This window comes from Marmota monax, unplaced genomic scaffold (assembly GCF_021218885.2).
Source record: "Marmota monax isolate L192 unplaced genomic scaffold, Marmota_monax_Labrador192_F-V1.1 WCK01_AAM20220418_F8-fsc00164, whole genome shotgun sequence".
Lineage (NCBI taxonomy): Eukaryota > Metazoa > Chordata > Mammalia > Rodentia > Sciuridae > Marmota > Marmota monax.
Window position 1 is genome coordinate 3501633 of NW_026693313.1, and position 24125 is coordinate 3525757.

Genomic DNA, 24125 nt, shown 5'->3' on the forward strand with positions numbered 1-24125 from the left:
AATTACATACTTGTCCTTATTAGAAAGTTAGAAACAAATTAATTAGCCTGCTGTCACTGAAAGGAAAGTCCACTGTTAACCTTTAAGATTTCTTTCTTACAGTATTTCAACTTATCTTTGTTTTTCTAAGATATACCATATGTTATGCTGCAATAACCCAACCAACACAGTGACTATGAATGGATTTTGACCTCTTTTAGAATAAATTATATATCAAAATAACAAGTACTCATAAAAATTAAGCATTACATACAAGTACAAGGAAAGTTAAAAGATCATCCAGAATCTACCTAGAAATAATCAACATTATTTTTAGAAATCTTTGTGCATATGCATAATAAAATATCAGATGATTATTACAATATCATACTATGTGTCATTATATAATGCACATTAATTTACTTGAAAATCAAGGAGATGAAACTAGAACTGATTATTCTTCAAGTTCTTGTAGGCTTAAGCGTGTTTATCTATGACCTTTGTCCTCATTTCAAGCCAATTTAGCTAAGCACACAATTCTTTCTCTTCAACAGTACTGTTTCTAACATGAAGGGTTTTTATTTATAGGGGGTTTGTTTGCATTTAATTTTTTAAACATAGTACTTTGATTCATTCCAGTTAAATTGATATAACCAATACTTTTTTAAAAAAGTATGGTGGCATGCATCTATAATCCCAAAGACTAGGAAGACTGAGGCAGAAAATTGCAGAATTGATGCCAACCTGGGCAACTCTTATCAAAAGATAAGAAAGGTTGGGGATATAGCTGTAGTGGTAAAGCACCCCTGGGTTTAGTCCCCAGTATCAAACACACACACTCATACAAAAGGCACATGGGTCCCAACTCCTTCGTGTTGACAGTGCCTGTCCATTGACTTCACAGTTGAATATTGAGAGTTGAATAACTTTTTATGTATGATCTTCTGGTTGCTCTGACCATTTTATTTTCCTTCTGAATCTATTATGGTTTTGCATTCATCAAACCATTCCTCTATTAATAGGATTTTCATCTGCCAATATTCTCTTTTATAAATTTAAAACAACATATTTATTATACATATTATCTGCAGTCCTCTTGACATAATTGTACATACAAGGAATTTTATTTCAATCCCCATTTCCCTGCCTCTTTCCTCCAATTCTCCCTCCCCCTTTTCAAAATCTGCTATTCTACTTATCTTCCTTTCACATCATTATTTATTTGTTTATTTTTTGGTACTGGGGATTGAACTCAGGGGCACTTTGCCACTGAGCCACATTCCCAGCCCTATTTTGCGTTTTATTTAGAAACAGGGTCTCACTGAGTTGGTTAGTGCCTCGCTTTTGCTGAGACTGGCTTTGAATTCACAATCCTCCTGCCTCAGCCTCCTGAGCTGCTGGGATCATAGGCATGTGCCACTGTGCCCAGCCATTATTTATTTTGATTGATACTTTTTATATATATAGAAAGGAAATATTCTCTTTGGTACACTTGTACATGTGTATAACAAGATTCTGTTCATTCTAAATTTCTTTCCCGCCTCCTCATCCTCCCTCCCTCTCTCCTCTTTTTACTTGTACTCCACTGATCTCTCAATCTTTGATTTATGATCCTCTCCCCCACAGCCACCTTTCTCTTAATTTTGCTTTAGCTTCAATATATGAGAAAGAATATTTGGTCCTTGACTTTCTGAGTCTGGTTTATTCGACTTAGCATGATTTTCTCCATTTCCATCCATTTACCAGCAAATGCCATTATCTAATTCCTGTTTATGGTTGAGGAAAACTCCATTGTATATGCACATTTTCTTGATCCATTTATCTACTGATGGGCATCTTGTTTGATTTTATAATTTGGCTATTATGTATTTGTGATGCTAGAAACATTGTAGTGACTGTATTGCTATAGTATATCAATTTTAGTTCTTTTAGATAAATACCAAAGAGTGGGATAGCTGGGTCATATGGTGGTTCCACTCCTAGTTTGAGGAATCTCAACACTGCTTTCCAAAGTGGTTGTACTAATTTGCAGTTCCACCAACAATGAATGAGTGGGCCTTTCCCCCCACATCCTCACCAACATTTATTACTATTTGTATTCCTGATAATTACCATTCTGACTGGAATGAGATGAAATTTTTTAAAAATATTTATTTTTTTTTAGTTGTAGTTGGACACAATACCATTATTTTATTTATTTTTCTGTGGTGCCTCGCACATGCCAGGCAAATGCTCTACCGCTGAGCCACAACCGCAGCCCAAGAGATGAAATCTTAATGTAGTTTTGATTTGCATTTCCCTGATTTGATTTGCTAGACATGTGGAACATTTTTTCAAACATCTATTGAGAAATTCCTACTAAGTTCTTTTGCCCACTTATTGATTGGGTTATTTGGAGATTTTTGTTTTGTTTTGTAGTTCTTTATATATTCTGGATATTAGCCCCCTCTCAGAGTAGCTGCCAAAGATTTTCTCCTATTCTGTAGGTGCACTCTTCACTCTCATTTCCTTTGCTGAGCAGAAGCTCTTTAATTTGATGGCATCTCACTTACTGATTTTTGGTTTTATTTCTTGAGCTTTAGGAGTCTTGTTGAGGAAGTCGGTGCCTGCATCTATGTAGTGGAGTGTGACCCTGTTTTATTCTAGAAGTCGCAAGCTTACTGGTCTAATTCCTAAGTTTTGGATGCATTTTGATTTGATTTTTGAGCAGTGTAAAAGATAGGGGTCTAATTTAATTTGTCTACATATAGATATCCAGTTTTCCGAGCACCATTTGTTGAAAAGGCTGTCTTTTCTCCAACATACATTTTTGGTACTTTTGTCAAGTATCAGAAGACTGCATGCATGTAGCTAAGTCTCTGTGTCTTCTATTCCCATGTTTTTTATCTTGTTATATCTCTGTAGTATAATTTGAGATCAGGTATTATGAGGACTCCTGCACAACTTTTCTAATTCAGAATTGCTTTGGCTATTCTGGGTCTCTGATTTTTCCAAATGAATTTAAAGATTGCTTTTTCTTGTTCGGTGAAGAATGTCTTTGGTATTTTGATGGGAATTGCATTGAATCTGTATATTGATTTTGACAGTATGGTCATTCTGTCAATATTAATTCTGCCTGTACAAGAACATGGGAGGGCTTTCCATCTTCTGAGGTCTTCTTCAATTTCTTTCTTCCATGTTCTATAGTTTCCATTATAGAGATCTTTTATTTCCTTGGTTAGATTCTCAGGTTTTTTAAAATTTTGTTTTGGTTTTGAGGATGTTGTGAAGGGGATGGTTTTCCTGATTTCTTTCTGAACTGAATTGCTATTAGAGTATAGAAAAGCTATTGATTTAGGAATATCAGTCTTTTATCCTGCTACTTTGCTAAATTCATTTATCAGTTCTAGGAATTCACTGGTTCAATTTTGGGGGGTCGTCTAGATATAGGATTATGTCACTGGGAATCAGATAGTTTGACTTCTTTTCCTATCTGTATTTCTTTAATTTCCTTCTCTTCCCTAATTATCCTGGCTAGAGTTTCAAGGACAATATTGAATAGAAGTGGTAACACCAGACATCCTTGTCTGGTTCCTGATTTTAGAGAAAATTCTGTTTTTCTCCATTCAGTATGATATTTGCTTTGGGTTTGTCGTATACGGCCTTTATAATGTTGAGGTAAGATCCTGTTATCCCTAGTTTCTGTGTTTTTAACATGAATGGTTGCTGTATTTTATCAAAGACCTTTTCTTTGTGTCTATGATCATGTTTCTTGTTCTTGATTCTATTTAAGTGGTGAGTAACATTTATTGATTTACATATTTTGAACCAACAACCTTGCATTCCTGGGATAAAGCCCACATGGTTATAGTGTATTCTCTTAACATGTTTTTGAATGTGATTTGTTAGTATCTTATTGAGGATTTTTGCATCTATTTTTATCAGAGATATAGTCTGTCGTTTTCTTTCCTAAATGTGTCTTTGGTTTGGGAATCAGGGTTATACCAGCTTCATAGAATGTATTTGGAAGTGTTCCTTCCCTTTTAATTTCAGTAAATAATTTGAGAAATAGTTTCATGAAATAGTTTGCATTCACCAACACTGACTCTGTGTCTATCAAATTTAGCCTTCCTCTCTAATCCACAGGCTACCCCCGTTTTTGTGTGTGTGTGTGTGTGTTTTGTTTTTTTGTTTTGTTTTGTTTTGGCACCAGGGATTGAACCCAGGAGCACTTAACCACTGAGCCATATCCCAACCCTTTTTATTTTTTATTTTGAAATGGGGTCTCTCTAAGTTGCTCAGGGCCTTGCTAAGTTGCTAAGGCTGGCTTTGAACTTGCAATCCTCCTTCCTCAGCCTCCTGAGCTGCTAGGATTACAGGCATGCACCATCACTCCTGGCTGCTTCCTTTTTTCCTTTATCCAGCAGCCACATGGTTGCTGTGTTCACTGTGCTGCCACTCATGCTTTTCTGTTTGTTATATTAGCCTTTCTGATTTTGCAACACTTAAATTTTTTGTGTGTAGTTCAATATTAATTTTCAGTGAGATCCTTCAGTTACCCACCTCACTGAGAAGCCTTCTTCCTACATTTAAGCCTGCACCCTTGCTTTAGTCTGCCATCTTCCCCATCATTATTATTTAATGAGCTTTAATTAATTCTTTAATTGTGCTTTCATTTTCAGTTTGTTTTGTAACCCTGTTTCCTTTTAGAATCAAATTTTCACTCATGATTATACACTTGTTTTGTTTTGCTGTGTTATGTGGGTTAAGTGCTGTATCTTTTTTTTTTTTTTTTTTTTTTTTTTCACTTTGGCTGGGTATGATAACATCCATCCATACCCTACTGGCCCGAGAAGTAGAAGGTGGTCTCTCCATTTTTATAAGCAGAATAAAAAATGCCTAGTAATACACTGGACATCTCTGCCAGATCTTATTTTTAAAGCATAGCTAAAACAGTTATATTAAGATTTTTAAGGAAAGGGATTTCATTCCATGTCTTTAAGTTAATGAGCAGTTATTTCTATTACATTTTGTCTACCATGATCCACGGAAGACAGAACAACAAAGTGTGCCAAACATACCTTTCCCCATACCATTCCATTATTTGGCACATTACTTTTGCTAGCTACAGTTGTTTTCACTATATACTAAGACAAGTGGATAAGTCATTCATTGTATTGTTGCGTAATTAAACAATCAGATGTTGACAGGGCTTAGGGCTGACCCCAGCTTACCTCAGATGCTGGGCTCCATTTTCAGCTTTGATGATCCCACTCTACACAAGTCCATCATCTTTGCAATCTTCAGCACAGACTTACCGTTTTGACCAGCAATTCCATTCCTACTACACAGAGAGTAAAAACATCCACACAAAAACTTTGTACAGGGGCTGGGGATGTGGCTCAAGCGGTAGCGCGCTCGCCTGGCATGCGTGCGGCCCGGGTTCGATCCTCAGCACCACATACAAACAAAGATGTTGTGTCTGCCGATAACTAAAAAATAAATATTTAAAAAAAAAAAAAAAAACTTTGTACAAAAATGATCACAGCAGTATTATTTAAAATAGCCAAAAAAGAAAAAAATGGACAGAACCTAGACATCTATCAACTAATAAAAGGACAAATGTGGCATATCATAGATATTTGCTCAAAAAAAAAGAATACTTATAAATGCTATATCACATATAAACCTTGAAAACACTATGCTAAGAGTAACAAGGGAGACACATATATGATTTTGTTTATATGAAATGTCCAGAATAGGCAAATCCACAGAGATAGAATGTACATTAATATTTACCAGGGACTGGGACAAGTGGTGGGAAATGACGGCTGATGACAGGGATTCTTTTCAGGATGCAGAAATGTTCTGAAATTAAGAAAGTTGGCTGTACAACTCAGAATATACTAACAACCAAAGAACTGTACGTTTCAAAAGGCTAATTTTGGGCGGGGGTGGGGGAGCTGTTCCATGGATTGAACTCAGGGGCACTCAACCATTGAGCCACATCCCCAGTCCTACTTTGTATTTTATTTAGAGAAGGTCTCACTGAGTTTTTTAGTGCTTTCCTTTTTCTGAGGCTGGCTTTGAATTTGTGATCCTTCTGTCTCAGCCTCCCAAGATGCTGGGATTACAGGCGTACACCACCGTGTCCAGCTCAAAAAGTTATTTTTTTCTTAATGCTGTCATTCAAAAGGAAAAAAAAAGTCCATCAACATGACTTCCTCTTTGTCACAGGCTGAAGGTCAATTAATACTACTTCTGAGTGAACATGAAAGGTATACTTTATTTAGCCAAAGAGCATCTGAGAATCTTGACACCGTGAGCTATTTATATAACGGCTTAGAATAGTTTATCTGTGATCAGTAATGGATTAGCCCCTTTATCCTTACCTGGGACACATTACAAGCGTAGGTTGCTACAGCCTGGGAAGAATTACTATGAGCTAGAGTTTTTATTATAAAGGGCTTTTTCTCAGCAATATGAAAATGGAAACAAGGAACTGATAAGAGGCCTAGTGAAGTTAACACCATGATGTTAGACAAGATTGAACTGGAAGTTAAAAACTAAAAGTTTCCAAAACTGACATTTTAAAAAATTTATAGCACAGATATCCAGAACAAAACGTCATGTTCTACTTCATTCTTCTCTCCACTTCCCTCATAGCATTTGTATGGTAAGCTGAGCTATCCACAGATCTTCCTTCAGAACCCGCCAGGGCTCCTAGGTGAGCCAGGACAGTCACAGATGAAACAGCCCTCTCCAGCCACAGCAGTGTTACTCCCAGTCACTAGGCCCAGCACTGTGACCCACAAAGTGGCACAAGAGGGCTTTAAGTCAGAGGATCCCAACCTTGCTGCTGCTCCTGTGAGTGCCACTTCTGTGTAGAGCCTTCCAGTGCTTGAGTGGACAGCTGCATTCTGATGTCTGCACCACACTCCAGACCATGCTGGTGCCATCATGACAATGTCTGCATGATTGCTTAAAAAGAACAGCAGCTTTCTTGAACTGTGTTCACAAAAGAAAATGGAGCATGACAGTTGTTACTTTTCAAGGTCTTTGGCTAAAGTTTCGCGGATGAACTGCAAAGTGCGTTGGTACAAAAAGGCTTCCTTTTTCTTTGGCTTACAAATGTTCAAATGGTTAACATCCACAGGAATTAGCTCTCCAATGCCTAAATCTGAAGAAAACAAAATGTCAATAAACAAAAGCTTCCCCCTTATCAAATCGGAAAGAGGTCAATGGTTTGGTTGTGATTAAGGGCCCAATATATAAAGGAGCTTGGAGTCTGAAAGCAACTAAACCACCTTGACTCATCACATTTGAGAATAGATCTTCTAATTTAATGGTTTCCATGGAGTCTTCACATGTGTGCTGGCCTTCTTCCTAATTTAACAGCCAGGAGAGCCCAAGTACCAGCATGATGCAAACCTTCCTACACCTACAGGTTATTATTAAATAATAACACACATTGACACAACCCCCACAATGAGCTCCTTTGTCCTTGGGAAAAGAATGCCTATCTTGCACAGGACCCACTCTATCCCTGTGATCACTCCATGAGTAGGGTAGTTTAGGCTTGACTATGAGAGACCTGGAAAAGCTTCTGATATTTCAGTCTGACAATGTCCACCTGGATGGAAGTAATGTGAGACACCAGTGCAGCCACTGAGGGGAGAAATGCAAGCGGCAGGAGGGAGGAAAAAGCCTGGTGATATGGCAAAAGGGGGCAGCAGAAGTGTGATACAGCTTGACACCAAAAGCAGCTGGTCTGTGGTAGCTTTGCTTTTGCTTTCAACTTCCAAAGTTCTTTTTTTAGACATCTGGTAGTCTTTGACCTCTTTAAATAACTAAAGAGTAACCCCTCATCCTGTGGCATATTATTTTGACATAAAAAAGTATTGCTATAAAGTATTAAATATTTTTCGTTTTACTTAGTATATAACGAGGTAAAGATAGAACTCATTATATACACTGAGAAATCATCTGGCAAGCACACCAGGTGCACACTGTCCCTAGCCACAAAGTGCTCATGACATGGCTGAGTACTGCCAGGGCAGCACCCAAGCCACCCTCAGAAGTGATCAAGATAGGTTCCAAGTTGACAAGCAAGCCTAGGAAGTGGCCCCAGAGGGGGGACAGCATTCAGGGAGTGAGACAAATGGAGGATCTATGATGCAGAGTAATGGGTAAGATCTGAGCTCTACCCTCTAGGACCCAATAAGACATCATAAAACACAATAGTAGCAGGTATTAGGCATTTCCCTCCCCGCTAGGATCATGAAGAAACAGTAGTTTAATACTATCTTTTTCTGATGGACTATTTCCTGTTTCAATATTCCCCACATACTAAAGCTTTCACTCTGTCAACCCTATATATATTTTTAAGGTTTCTACATTCAGCTATCCATCGGTTGAATAAATACCCCCTTTTAATCTAGCTGATGGAAAACCCTGGTATCATTATTTTATATATATATTTTTTTAGTTGTAGATGGATAAAATACCTTTATTTATATTTACTTATTTTTATGTGGTGCTGAGGATCGAACCCCGTGCCTCTTATGTGCGAGGCAAGCACTCTGCCACTGAGCCACAACCCCAGCCCCTGGTATTCTTATATCTTAATGCCATACAATTCTGTCGATGCCTAATTTAGAGTTAGACAATTATCCTTTGTCAACTCATCAGTTAAATAAAGGTGGGGGGTGGGAATGTTAAAGCTATATGTTTGCAAAGAAATTTTAATCGATGGCTAAAAAGAACACTAGAATTAGATTCTAGATCTTTATAAATCCATCTCCTAAAACTGAGAATATAGATGTCAAAAATGATATTTTCAATGAAATGCTGGCACCACCACCAAGGCATCTAATAGAAAGTTTCAAAAAGAGTAAATGAATACCTGCTGATTCCACGGGTACCACATGGAGTTTAATCATGCTACCAATATAGGTTGGTTGTGTTTCTACAAAACTTAGCACCTGGAAGCTTTTGTCTTTAGCAAACTCCAGAAAGTCATCCTGTAGTGTTTTAAGTGCAGGAGAATCTGTAGAATTATAAAAAAACAAGATTGTGACAAGTTCTGTTCACCCAATTCAGAATACAATAATCTTTCTAATTCAGACAGGGTGTCAGGATTCTGATCCTACACACGTTTATTTTTTCTCCTGGAAAGAAGCCAGTAAAATTCAAAGGCTGAAGCCCCCTAAGAACAGAGAGGACAACCATCAAAGGAAGATTCAACATATTACTGGCTGACAGGAAGCAGTAGCTAGAGCAGTTTGGTGCATGGGACAGTCCAGGGCCCCCAGGGTGATGGCTGGCACCCCACCCCACTAATACACAGCCCCCCAGCAACAAAGCCTGCCTGATTTAGCCTATCTCAGCCCCTTGTCCTCAAACATGAGAGGGCAGCTAAGAAGTACCAGATATTAGAAGCTTACAACCTCAAAGACACAGAAAAGATAAGCAGACAGGAAAGCTAACCACAGGAAAAAAAAAAACAAAACGGAGTCAAATGGAAAACAAGAATGTTGAAGAACACTCTAAAAATAATGAAACCAGGGCTGGGATTATAGCTCAGTGGTCGAGCGCTTCCTCGTATGTGTGAGACCTTGGGTTCGATCCTCAGCACCATGTAAAAATAAATAAAAATAAAGATGTGGGCTGGGGTTGTGGCTCAGTGGTAGAGTGCTCGCCTAGCACATGTGAGGCGCTGGGTTCGATCTTCAGAACCACATAAAAATAAATAAAGGTACTGTATCCAACTACAACTAAAAAAATATATAAAAAATAAAGATATTGTGTCCATCTACAACTAAAAAAATATATTAAAAAGAAATAATGGAATCACAAAGCAAGAGGATAATACAAATAAAGAACTGGAGAACAAGAACAAACTTGTTCTTTTAAAAGTTTGACTTCAAAAAAGTAAAATTTTAGGGTCTGGGGTTGTGGCTCAGTGATAGAGTGCTTGCACTGTGAGGCACTGGGTTTGATCATCAGCACCACATAAAAAAATAAATGAATAAACAAAATAAAGGTATTGTGTCCATCTACAACTAAAAAATTAAAAAAAAAAAAAAAGTAATGTCCTGTGTGTGACTCTGGCACAGAGAAGCATCAACAAAGGATCAAGGGAAAGAAAAAATCAGCAAAGAAGCATCAGGATCCCCAAACAGCAGGAATAAAACAACAAAGGAAACAAAGACAACAACAAAGGAAATTGCAAATTCTACCTCCCTGAAGCGGGGATATCCCCACACAGCAGGGAAAGGTAAGTGGGAAAGTCCAGCAGTCCTTCAACCCAGGGCCTTATGCATGCGAGGCAAGCACTCTACCAACTGAGCTATATCCTCAGCCCAAAATTGTTCTTTTTGCATTTAATCTTTTTTAAGATGTTGTTGGACCTTTAATTAATTAATTAATAGGTGGTGCTGAGAATTGAACCCAGTGCCCCACTAGGTTAGCTAGCACTCTATCACTGAGCCACCACCCCAGCCTCAAGCACTCCTAAGTGCAGAATTCTACAGTCTTGAAATTAAAGCTGGTCCATGAGTAATTGTTCTGCTCCAATGAAGGAACCCACTTTGGGCTTCCCCAACCCATGAACCCAAGCTACTACTATAGCTTCAACTAGATGCCATCTTGCCTTAGGGGCAAAGCGTGGGCCAGTGCATGCTTTACTAGGCAGAAAACAGTCCCCTCAGTGTCTTGTAGCATCAGATCCAGCATCTCTCATAGCTACAAGCCCAAGTCCTATCCACACTTTCCTTACAGGAACTACAGAAGATCTCTTCCCCAGCCCAAAGCTTTGATGCTGCAGCTGCTGGTACAAAGTCCCAGCTTCCAGAGAACAGGCTCCACAAAACTGCATCCCACAAATCCAGTAACACACTACCAGCATCTTCAATCCCCAGCATCACTTACACTGACCCAGCAATAACTAAGGAAGGTCTTCCTAGCTGATGCTTGTGGAAATGTGATCACTGGTACGAAAAAGCACTGGCATCACCCAGGTTTATCTCTGGGGAACAGGGGGAAAGTCTTTTTCATATTCTGCAGTTCTAGGACTGTGGCTAATGCTACAAGCCTCATTCCCACCAGAGTTTGCCCTGCCTGATCTAGAGACATTCCTATCCATGTCATTCTAGGACCACAGATTCCAAAGCCATAGCCCTAGCATGACTTGTGCTTAGCTCACAGGACCTAGCAAAGATCTCCTCCATGTCCAACTTAAAGAATGTGGATTATAGCACCATGAGCCCAAATGTTACATACACATGCCCTGGGTGACTTAGGAAAGGTCTCCTCCACAAACCACAGACATAGGACCATAGTTGCTAGTGCCAAAAGCCCTGGTTACACTTGTGCTTGTTCCCTCAGACCTGGAGAAAATATCATCTGGGTTCACAGCTCCATAAAAGCAGCTAATAGTGCTACAAACCTCAGCACCCAATCATAATTGCTCCTGGGGCCTGATCTTTTGGATTAACCCAGTCAGACAAAAGGAAAGGAAAGGAAGGAAGAAAAAGAACAATGCAGAAGACCTAAAAGAATTATGGGACATTATTAAGTGAACAAACATTTGCATTATGAGAAATCCAGAAGTTAAAGGAAAAAGGAAAGGCATTGAAAATCCATGTCATGAAATGGCCCAAAACTTTCCAAATCTTCAAAGAGATATCAACATCCAGATACTAGAAGCTCAAAGGACCCCTCCTAGATGCATATAAAATAGATCTTCACCAAGGCATATTATAGTTAAAATGTCAAAAATACAAGACAAGAATCCCCAAAACAATAGAACAATGTCAAATCACATTTAAGAGAATACTCATTAGATTTACAGATTTCTCAGCAGAAACCTTAAGGCAGCGAGAGAATAGGATGATATTCAAAATACTAAAATTAAAAAAAACCTGCCAATCAAGAATACTTCAGCCAGCAAAAATCATGCTTCAAAAATGAAGTAAAAATGAAGTGTTTTCCAAGTAAGCAGAAACAGAGAATTTATCACCACTAGACCAGCTCTATAAGAAATAACTTAAGGGAATCCCATAACCACCAGCAATGAAGACAAAAGAATATACAGAACTTACTAGAAGAACAAAGATATAAAAGAAAAAGAGAATAAATTCAAACCTTTGCATGAAATAAAGCTACCAAATCACAAAAATAAATAAGCATGGTAAGAAAGAAAAAATGTATACAAAAGAAACAATACAGTTACCACAATGGCAGGAGGAAGTTTGTACCTATCAATAATAACATTGAATATAAATGAATTAAATTCACCAATGAAAAGATATTGAATGAATAAAAATTTTTTAAAATGATGCAACTATATGCTGCCTACAAAAAACTTACTTCATGCAGACTAAAAGTAAAGTGTTTAAGATGTATTATGCAAATGGAAACTAAAAAAAGCTGGAATAGCTATACTCAGACAAAGCAGACTTTATAAAGAGACAAAGTTACATATTGAAAAAGGATCGGTTCAGCAAGAAGATGTAACAATTATAAATATATAAGAACCCAACATGGACCACCAAATATATAAAGCAAATATTATTAGATCTATGGGGAGAGAAAATAGCAACACATCAAAATCTATGGGATACAGCAAAAACAGCAGTACTGAGAGGGAAGTTTATAGCAGTTAATATGCATCCATTGTTAAAAATTAGATCTCAACCTAATAATGCATCCCAAGGACTTAGAAAAGCAAGAACAAATTAAATCCCATATTAATGAAAGAAATAATAAATATCAGAGCATAAATAAAATCAAAACTAAAAAAAAACCAAAAAAATGATTGTTTTTTACTTTAGCTAGACTAATCAAGAAAGAATGAGAGATGACCCAAATAAAATCAGAGATTAAAAAAAAGATGCATTGCAAATGATACCACAAAAATATAAAGGATCATAATAAACTACTATGAATAATTATATGCTAAAAATTTAGAAAACGTAAAAGAAATGGATACATTCATAAACACATACAACCTACCAAAACTGAATCAAAAAGAAATAGAAGAGCCAAACCAACTGAAAATGAGTAATGAGATTGAAGCAGTAATTTAAAATTTCTCATCTAAAAAGAGTCCACAGCCTGATGACTTTACTGCTGAATTCTACAAAATATTTAAAGAAAAACAAATTTCAGTTCTTAAACTATTTCAAAAAACTGAAATGGAAGGCACTCTACCAAACTCTTTATATGAAGTTAGCATTACCCAGACAAGATAACTGTCAGCTTTCCATCACTGTGACAAAACACCTAAGGATATCAACTTAGAGAAAGAAAGATATATTTTGGCTCATGGCTTTGTTGTTTCTGGGCATGTGGTGATGCAGAACATGATGGTGAGAGCATGTGGTAGAGCATAGTTGCTTACCTTCATGGTTGAGAAACAAAGGGGTGTGAGGGAAGCCTGGGGACAAGATATAGCCTTCAAGGCACATTAGCAATGACCTGCTTCCTCCAACTAGGCCCCACCTCCTAAGTTTCCACCACCTCCCAGTCCATCAATAGATCAGTCTACTGATGAGTTAAAACTCTCATGATCCAATCACCTCCCAACGGCCCTACCTGTGAATACCATTGCAGTGGGGATCAACCTTTAACACATAAGCTTTTGAAGGACATTTCAGATTGAAACCATAATGGATAAAACAATAACAACAAAAAAAGAAAACTATGAACCCATGTCCTTGATGAACATAGATGTAAAAATTCTCAATAAAATACCAGCAAACCAAATTTGAAAGAACAACAAAAAGATCATATACCCTGATCAAGTGGGGTTCATCCCAGTAATTAACGGATGTTTCCACATATGAAAATCAATAAATATAATGCATCAACCGATCAAAGGACAAAAATCACACGATATTTCATAGATACTAAAAAAACATAAGATTCAACATCCCTTCATGATAAAAACTCACAAAAAATTAAGTATAAAAGGAACATACCTCAAAATACTAAAGGCTATATATGAAAAATCTACAGTCAATGTCATTCTAAACAGGGAAAACTGACAAGATACCTTCCAAGATCTAGAACAAAACAAGGGTGTCCACTTTCACCATGGTTATTTAACAGTTCTGGAAGTCTTAGCAAGAGCAATTAGACAAGAATAGGAAATAAAGAGAATCCAAAATAGGAAGAAAAATTTTCATGTATTTATACATAGAAAAACCAAAATTATCTGTCAAAAGGCTGTTAAAACTTATAAATAAATTCAGTAAAATTGCAGGCTACAACACATAAAAAAACCCAGCATTTTTATAAACTAATAATGAACCTGCTGAAAAAGAAATTAAGAAAGCAATTCCATTCACAATAGCTACAAAAATAAAATATTTAGAAATAAATTTAACCAAAGAAGTGAAAGATTTCTAAAATGAAAATTATAAAACACTGAAAAATTATAGAGGACTCACACAAAAAATCAAAAATATACCACATTCATTTTTGGAAATACTAATATTACTAAAATGACCATATGGTACAAAGCAATCTACAGATGAAATGTAATTACCATCAAAATACCAGTAACTTTCTTCACAAAAATTAGAAAAAACAATCCTAAAAGTCCTATGGAAACATGAAAGACCCAAAATAGTCAAAGCAATTCTAAAACAAAACAAAAGAAGCTGAAACATCACAATACCGAACTTCAAAAACATACCACAAAATTATAGTAACCAAAACAGCATGGTACTGGCATAAAGACAGACATGTAGATGCATGGATCCAAATAAAGAACCCAGAAATTAATCCATGTCCTTATGCTGCCAAAAACACACCCTGGAGAAGACAGTCTCTTCAGTAAATGATGCTGGAAAAATTGGCTATTCACATAACAGAATGAAACCAGGTCCCTTTCTGTCACCATACACAAAAATCAACTCAAAATGGATCAAAGACCTAAATGTGAAATCTGAAACTATGAAATGAGTACAAGAAATGGGAAACCCTTCAAGACTTCCATATGACTTTAAGGGTTGTTCTTTCTAATTTCTGTGAAGAAAGTCATAGGCAATTATTTTTTAGGTAGAACCCCAAAGGCATAGGCAACAAAAGTAAAAAAAGACAAATGGGAGTATATCAAACTAAGAAACTCAGCAAAGGAAACAATCAACAGACTTAAGAGGCAACCTACAGAATAGGAGGAAATATTTGAAAACTATTAACTCAACAAAGGATTAATATCCAGAATATGTAAGGAACTTAAAAGCTGAACACCAAGAAACAAAACTATTTTAAAAATAAGCTAAAAGACCTACATAGACACTTGTCAAAAGAGGACATACTAATGGCCAACAGACCATATGAAAAATGCTCAACCTCAATGATCATCAGGGAAACAGATCAAGGTACTGTGAGAAGTGGCCCACAGCCTGAAATCCCAGCACTTGGGAGTCTGAGGCAGGAAGACTGTGAGTTCAAAGCTAGCTTCAGCAAAAGTGAGGCACTAAGCAACTCAGTGTGACCCTGTCTCTAAATAAAATACAAAATTCGGCTGGGGATGTGGCCCAGTGGTCTAGTGCCCCTGAATTCAATCCCTGGTAAACACCCACACACACACACCACCGGCGCCAAAAAAAAAAAAAAGAAAGCATAGTGAGAGAGCACCTCACTCCAGCCAGAATGGCCATCACCAAAGACAAAGAACAAATGTTGACAAGGCTGTAGAAAAAGGAGACTCTTACTGTTGGTAAGAATGTAAATTGGGCTGGGGATGTGGCTCAAGTGGTAGCGCGCTCGTCTGGCATGCGTGCGGCCCGGGTTCGATCCTCAGCACCACATACAAACAAAGATGTTGTGTCCGCCAAAAACTAAAAAATAAATATTAAAAATTCTCTCTCTCTCTCCCTCTCACTCTCTCTTTAAAAAAAAAAAAAAGAATGTAAATTAACACAGGCATTATGGAAAACAGCATAAAGATTCCTCAAAAAACTAGGACTATCACATGGTGCAGCAATTCCAGTATTAGGTGTATATATCCAAAGGAGATGAACTCATACCAAAAAAGACACCTGTACTCTCATGTCTACTTGCAACACTATCCACAAGAGCTGAAGCCTAGAATCAACCTGGTGGTCCATCAGTGGAAGAATGGAAAATAGCATAGCAGTTTGTCATAAAAAAACATAAAGGAATCCTGTTATTTGCAGCAGCATAAACAGAAGTGAGATCATTATATTAAGTGAAATAATTATATTAAGACACCAAAAAAAAAAAAAAAACCACATGTGCTCACTCATTTCTGGAACTAATAAGTCAATATTGTAGAACAGAATGGAATAGTGCTTAGTTCTAGAGACTAGACAGGGCATGGGGTGAGAAGCTGAAAGCAGTTCAATAAGAGACACCACAACCCAGGAGGAATTCGTTCTGGTTTTCCTATAGCATAGCAGGGTAACTTGATTGAAACCATAGATGGTACATTTAAAAATGACTAGAAAACTATAAAACTTCCCACACATGAAAATGATGTTTGAAGAGATGGAAATGCTTATTACACTGATTTGATTATTATAAATTATATCCAAGTACTGAATTACCACAACATACCCCATAAAGATGTACAAATATTATGTCTCAGTTTGAAAAAAAAAAAAATTAAAATTTCAACAGAAGGTGTAGTAGGCAATATGAATCAAGCAGACCAAAGATAAAATATGAACAAAAAGACAACTGGCACATTAAAGTAGAATTCAGGGAGTCCAAATTCTGATGACCATATGGTCCAGCAATTCCACTTCTGGGTATGTATGTCCAGAAAGAAAGTGCTTATTGCCAGGCACAGTGGCACACACCTGTAATCCCAGCAGTTCAGGAGGCTGAGGCAGGAGGATCACGAGTTCAAAGCCAGCATCAGCAAAAGTGAGGCTCTAAGCAACTCAGTGAGACCCTGTCTCTAAATAAGATACAAAATAGGGCTGGGGATGTGGTTCAGTGACCAAGTGCCCCTGAGATCAATCCCTGATACAAAAAAAAAAAAAAAAAAAAGTGCTTATTAATCAAAACAAATAGAGTGCTTTATAATCCATATGTAAAAATCCCAAAAGTTCATTTATACTTTAACAGTTGATGATATTCCAAATTCATGGGAAAAAGCAATTTACTAATAATTTGGAATAATACTTAAAGCAAAGCATTATATAATTTTTCTAATTTAAGTACTTATAATAATATTAAATTTTTGGCTATATTTGAGTAAATAATGGCATAAGAACAAAAAGAGAAGGTGTAAAAGAAAAACATCAAGTCCAAGCTAAAATTTTCCATCGACAGCCTAAAGACAATATATACATATACAAACAATAAAATGAGATAATACAGTCAAGGAAGAAACTGGTTTTTTTTTTTTTCCTTTCTCCTGTATCATGTTAATACAATCCCAAGTTCCTGCTCAACAGAAAGCATTACCCTTGCTGAGTTCTTTGACTTCCAAAGAGGGAAAGAGAAGATAGCGAATATTAACAGAATATTCAGCCAAATGTGATCCATGATGAGGAACACTGTAAAAAATTATTCCTCTGGTATTGCTTATAACAGGACTCATCTCTGGCTTCTGAGAGGCTTCCAACAGCATCTTTTTGACAAGAAGACCTGGCCACAGAGAAGAAAGAAAAACATAAGTGTAAGCTATTTTCCTTCCCTGTTATTCTTTAAAGAAAGAAGAAGAAGGGGAGGCAAAACAAATACAGAAAGAGAGGTGTAGTCTCTTAAAAAAGAAAGTTTGAACAATTTTCTATAGTACAAGAAACAGGGCCTTAAATTCCTTAAATATTAATACTCCTGATTCTCTAGAATTTGCAGTACAGACCACAAATAGGTAAGAGCCTACTTTGCAGGACAGATCCTCCCATCACAGGATCGGCTGTCCTACAGGAGGGTGGGTGAGGCACTGTCTGAGCTGGGCACCCACTGCTGCACAACTGGCCTCCCTTCTGCTAGGGCAGCCTACACCCAGGAAGATACTAATACACAGTCATGGTCCCACCAAGCTTGGGAAAAGCTGCTGTGGGATCTCAAAGCTGGTGGCAGTGGGTCTCTGAGGGACACCAAAGGCTATCTGGACCTCTCTCTCAGCAAAAAGGCCCAACTCAGGATCAGCTATTTTGAGCATTTCATCAGATAAACCAGGTCAGGGGTTGCAGAAAGCTCATCTCTGAAAGGCAGATGATGAAAACTGAGAGCTGGATGGGGGATAGTGGGTGGGAGGAGGTGCACATGTGACTAGAGAAGCAGCACTAGGCCCCAAAGCACAGCTGCAGGGACACAGGGGCCAGGAGCACACCTCCGTGGCAGCTCTGAACATTAAAGCAACGATGGAGTCCGTAATGGTGAGGAAGCGCAGGGAAAAAGCAAGGGGAGCCCCTGGGAAGCCAGGAAAGCTAGCTATGTAAGCCCAACTTGTCAGCATCCCTGGGTGTAATGTTTACTTACTCCCAAGACATGGAAGTTTCAGGTAGTCACCCCCATGCCCTCTTGTATGTTTTGTTACTAGTTGCCACCTTCTGGGAAAACGAATAGCATGGAAGGAGAGTGCTAATTTTAAAACTCCAAGCCATAGCCAAAGACATTAACCTGGGGAGAAAGGGGCCACTGGTAAGTACAGCAGAGAGATACAGGAATTTAGGCTAGCTGCAATGGTGACAACCTCACAACGGTCACTCTGTGAAGATAAAATCATCCTTACCTCCCATGCTATGTGAAATCCAAATCATTGGCCTATCCCCAACACCAGCAGCTCTGAGCTTCGAAAGGAGTTCGTTGCTTCTGAATGCAATGGTCTTTCTGAACAAAACGAAAACAGCAGGCATGACAGGAGGCCTCTATCCCCTGAATCTTGCTATCTAATTTTTAAGCTGAGAACTTTTGTCTGCTGAATGAATGCTACATGCTACCGCCCTGAAGAGTGAGGAATACCTCCTCTCTCTCTGCTCCACTTCTGATATTGCTCACTTTCTTCTTCAAACTTATTAGCATAATTAGGATTATTTAAGCCCAGAGAGGTCATTCATACACTAGGTGAACATCACTTGAGCATCTAATTTTTCCAGGTCAAACCTGGCTGCCCCCAGCACTTAGGATATGTGTCCCTTCCCATTCCATAGCCCAATAATGAAAGTGTCCCTAGAGATTTGGTTCTCTCTTTTCTGAGTTTCAATTCCACTTGTATTTATGCCACAAATTGGAGCTTTCAAGCTAGGCGTGGTAGTTCATGCCTATAATTCCAGTGACTGGGGAAGCTGAGGCAGAAGGACTGCAAGTTCAAGCTAGCCTTGGCAACTTAGCAAGACCCTATCTCAAAATAAAAAATAAGAAGGATTGGAGATGTAGCTTGGTGGTAGAACCACCTCTGAGTTCAATCCCCAGTATCACTCCCCAATTTTTTTCCTTTAAATATTAAGTTTTCATCATTTTAATTATTTAGAAATGCTAGGAAACTGTTTCAGAGAATTAAAAATAAGTAATGTTTAAACAAAAAGATAACTTCAAAACTATCCAGTCTGATAGTTTCTTATCTGTAGACACCTTTATTCAAAGCAAAGGTTCCCCCAGAGCCCCTCAAGGGAAAACAGGAGGGAAACCTGGGTCCTGCTCACTTGCCTCCCTCCCTTTTTGGGCACCTACATGGGGTCCATTCACAAAGCACAGTTTGATAACACTGGTTAGACCACTCTCTTAATCTGTAAACAAAGCTTCCCAGACATGCTAAGTGACTTGCCTGAGAAAGCACAGCATATCAAAGGTAGGATCAGGCTACAATCCATGTCCCATAACCCAGGAACCTAGTGCCCCTTCCTATGAACTCAACTGGCCTATGGGGCATAAATGGTACACAGGAGCCAAAATGGCTCACATCTTTTTCTGTGCTTCCTCTAGCTGGTATAATTGTGAACACAAAGCAAAAGAATATCACTTTTACTTCTAAAACGAATGGAGGTTTTCCTATGGAATCCACCATGGTCCTTCACTATTGTACGAGTTGTAAATGAACCAGGTTAGGAGCCCAACATTGATAATACACCTTAGCCTTCTACTTCACTGTTTGTTTATAGATAATTTCTTCCAAAAGAAAAGAAAAAGGTTAGTTTTCATAAGAAAATCCTGGTTAGGCATGTGGTAGAGCATATGGGTTTAATCTCCAGCACCACAAAAAAAAAAAAAAAAAAAGAAAAGAAAAGAAAGAAAGAAAAAAGAGAAAAAATCCTGCCCTGCTGTGTCATCAAAAGAAAAATCACTTCCCATCCCAAAGGACCCACTTGTAGCCTGAGCCCTTCCCCATCCTTCCAGTCTAAACGTCCCCCACAAAGTTACCTTTCTGCAGGGCACCCAGCTCTCCAGTCACTAAGGGTGGTGTCATACTCCACAGATATAATTCGCAGAGCAGGACAGTCTCTTGCCAACCACGTCTAAGTAAACAGAAAGGTACATAAGAAAATGCCTGCATTTCCAACACTCGGTTACTTCCTAGCAATTGAAATTTATCATTAGAGGACTCTCACAATGGAGTAATTAAAGATGACATTTGAATAAAGTTTGAAGGTGACTATCTTTATCTTTTTATATCTCTGGTCACAAAATGGTATCCATATTTATAGTATAAGGCCAATGAAGGGTGCTGTTGGAGATTATTCTCAATTTAAATCTGCTACAGCCAAAAGCTAGGCTTGTTTTTGAAGTCTAGATCCAACTGGCTTTCAAAAGGATTTAGTAGAAAGACTGTATAGCCCAACGGTGAGCATTTGGACCTAAGAATTCAAAAATACTAATGATAGTCACTAGAGATCCTGGATTGATGGTCATCTCCAGACTTCAGTGTCACCAGAGAGAGCAAAACATTCTTTCTACTTGCTAAGTCTTGTGAAAGTGAGTGAGAAGCAGTGGAGCAAAGCCCTGGAAATGACCCACACACACATGGAGATCATTCCTAGTGGAACTGAGGATCTTTGGAAGGAATAATATCAAAGAAATGCAAAATAGAGTTACTATTCTACTCAAAATACTTACTATTTCTAGTTTTATAATTATTAAGATCAAAAAATTGGCTACTACAAATACAATTATGGTTTTATTAATTTTCATATTATGCTTCAGTGAAATTGAATTATTTTGTTCTTGCCTGTATTTTATGTATGGAATATTCCTTCAGAGCCTCAGACTGCATCCTAAACAGAAATTATACAACTTAGGTCACAAGTCCAGCTGTTAATGTAATAGTCTACAGGTATCCATAAGGAAAAGAAGATCTGCATGGGAAAAATATCCCAATAAAAAGAGAAAAGGAGGGCTGGAGTTGTAGGCCAGTGGTAGAGTGCTCACCTTGCATGTGGAAGGCACTGGGTTCAATCCTTAGCACCACATAAAAATACAGGTATTGTGTCCATCTATAACTAAAATATATATATATATATATATATATATATATATATATATATATATATATATATATATATATATTTTAGTTATATATATATGTATATATATATATATTATATATATATATATATTTTAGTTATATATATATGTATGCATCTATGTATGTATGTGTATGTGTACATATGAGAGACAGAGAGAGAGAGAGAGAGAGAGAGAGAGAGAAAAGGAAACCAGTCACACCAATGTGGAAACAGAGCATGCTTTAGTGTGGGGACAGAGCTGCGACTTCTTTACCTTGGGCCAGCATGTGGTGTACCTGTCTTCATCTTCCAAAGCCTTTTCAATCAGAATCCGTTCACTGTCCTGCTGGCGCCAGGTCTTGAATGCTGCTCCCATAAGGCCATGAATAAAAAGGACATCAGCTTTAATGGGCTGACTAAGAGGGGAGAGAGTTAAAAAAAAAAAAGCAGAATAAATGTATTATTGCTATGGTAAGAAATGACACTGCATTCTCTGTGGATGGTGCTTCAACAGCTTCACATGACATAAAATAAAATTTCATTATATCAAGTTTTATAAGTACAGGGTTGATGAGGAATGAATCCTAGGAGTTTTGGCAAAAACACAGAGAGCATGCTGCCTTATAAATTATATTTATGGGGGCTGGGGACGTGGCTCAAGTGGTAGCGCACTCGCCTAGCATGCATGAGGCACTGGGTTCGATTCTCAGCACCACATAAAAATAAAATAAAGACTGAAAAACGTATGTTATATACATTTTTAAAAATAATAATAATAAATAAATAAATTACATTTATAAGTCATGAGCTGGGGTTGCGGCTCAGTGGTAGACTACTTGCTTAGCTTGCATGAGGCACTGGGTTTGATACCTGGCACCACATAAAACAAATAATAATAATAAACAAATAAAATAAAGATATTGTGTCCATCTATAACTAAAAAAAAATTTTTTTTAAAGTATACATTAAAGAGATTTCAAAATTTTATAAAGGAAAATAAATAAATGTTATCAGAAGGACAGCAAAGATATTTTCTTTGGCTATATTAAAATATTAAAATTATAGATGGTATGTTAGTTGAAAAATATTTATAGTACATACACAATTATATAAAATATACACAAAATATATTATCATGTTATCTGCAAATTGGAATTAACCTGGCAATCTACTTTTTAAATTAAAAAATTTGGAGCTATTTTCTGAGTTTTTTTTCAAAGCACCCTATGAAAATCCAAGACATGTACTTTTTTCATTGCAATCCTTTCTATACTTATTGTCTCAGCAAGGATATAATTGGCAATAGTGACCAGCAATAACCTAAGGAATACAAGGAGTCAAATTTATTATGACTTACTCTTTCCACGCATGTTTTGATACCTAGCACACACTTTCTCCAGACCCTGGAATTCCAGGCCCAGATTCTCCAATAACGTCTAATGTCCTTCCTATTCAGACTGACTTCTCCAATTCAAATCAGTTATTAACTCAGATCTAAATGAAAATGACTTGAAATGACATTCCAAAGTGTAAGTGCCACACATTCTAACAGGTGAGCACCTCACTGAAGGTAAGCCCTTTGTGAAATTAATAGTTTTTGTGCTTTTAGACAACCTTCAACTCCTCTGAGGTTATTATGAACAAACAGCTTTAGTAACTATAGTATTTGACTTACTTATAAAGTATTTAACTTATCTAAATTATGCAGAATTTAAAATTTAAGCCCTCTGACTTTATGTTACCAAAGGGGATAAAGCAACTGTTCTGCTTGCTCACCTCGTCCGGTACTGGGGATGGAGCACGTACACGCCATCCTGGTATCTCTCTTGTACAGTTTCTCTGTCTAGGTTAGCCAGAGTTCTGGCAGCATGTGAGGATTCCATAATGTGGGGAGATTTCAAGGCTTCTGCCATTATGGAAACCCAGCCTGGTGAAAAGAACAGACCTCCTAAATACTGAGGCAAGTCCATCTCAGACTGGAAGGAGAGGTCTCCACCCTGGTATCCGTCCCAACCACTCCAGCTCCATTCTGCCCTAAGAGCCTCTGAGTCCACAGACAACCCCAACCACAGATCCTTTGAGGGATTTAAAAGAAGGAACCAGAGATGCAATAGCCATTTTTTCTGTGTAGAAAATTTCAACAAATGGTGATTACCAAAGGGGACAAAATACTGTGGTGTTTTTCTTTTAGTAAGAATTACTAAAATTCAATTGGTAAATATTACTTATTTCACTGTCATCAGCAACAATATGAACTAGTTTTCATACAACTAGGAAACAATGAATTTGTTATGTAAATCTTGTAAAATCTAGAGTTTGGGAGAAAAACTCATTTTTTAAAAGGAGGCAAAACAGAATCAGGACATGGTGACACATGTCTGTAATCCAAGCAACTCATGAGATGGAGGCAGGAGGACCCCAAGTTCAAGTCTAGCCTGGAAAATTAAGCAAGACCTTTCCTCAAAATAAAAAATAAAAACGGCTGGGGATGTAATTCAGTACAGAGTACCCTTGGGTTGAAACCCTAGTACCACACACACACACACACACACAAAGGCAAACAGAAAAGGCATGGACAGCACTCTCTACACCATGACTACATTTAGTTTTTGTTTCTGTTTTATTTTTAACTCCATAGGGGCTGTGAGTGTAGCTCAGAGATAGAGTATTTTTTTCTGCCTAGCATTACTGAGGACCTTAGTTCCAACCCCAGCACCACCAAAAAATTAAAAA

The 24125-nt window shown here is 37.6% G+C and overlaps 1 protein-coding gene across 4 annotated transcripts in view; it reads right to left on the reverse strand.

Annotated features, from left to right (window-relative positions):
- Positions 1 to 6224: 6224 nt before the first annotated feature.
- The window catches only part of Serac1 (serine active site containing 1), a 62643-nt gene continuing 44742 nt past the window's right edge, over positions 6225 to 24125 (reverse strand). For 3 of the 4 annotated variants that reach the window (XM_046456617.2, XM_046456618.2, XM_058583198.1), the window contains 7 exons: positions 23169 to 23319; positions 21667 to 21808; positions 20311 to 20405; positions 18686 to 18783; positions 17410 to 17592; positions 8864 to 9007; positions 6225 to 7138 (listed from right to left, as the gene is read on the reverse strand). In XM_046456617.2, the coding sequence (XP_046312573.1) occupies positions 7002 to 7138; positions 8864 to 9007; positions 17410 to 17592; positions 18686 to 18783; positions 20311 to 20405; positions 21667 to 21808; positions 23169 to 23319 (950 nt within the window). In that variant the 3' untranslated portion in view covers positions 6225 to 7001. Of the gene's footprint in view, positions 7139 to 8863; positions 9008 to 15686; positions 15813 to 17409; positions 17593 to 18685; positions 18784 to 20310; positions 20406 to 21666; positions 21809 to 23168; positions 23320 to 24125 lie in introns of those variants that run through there. The other variant, XR_009228003.1, reaches the window with a different exon arrangement.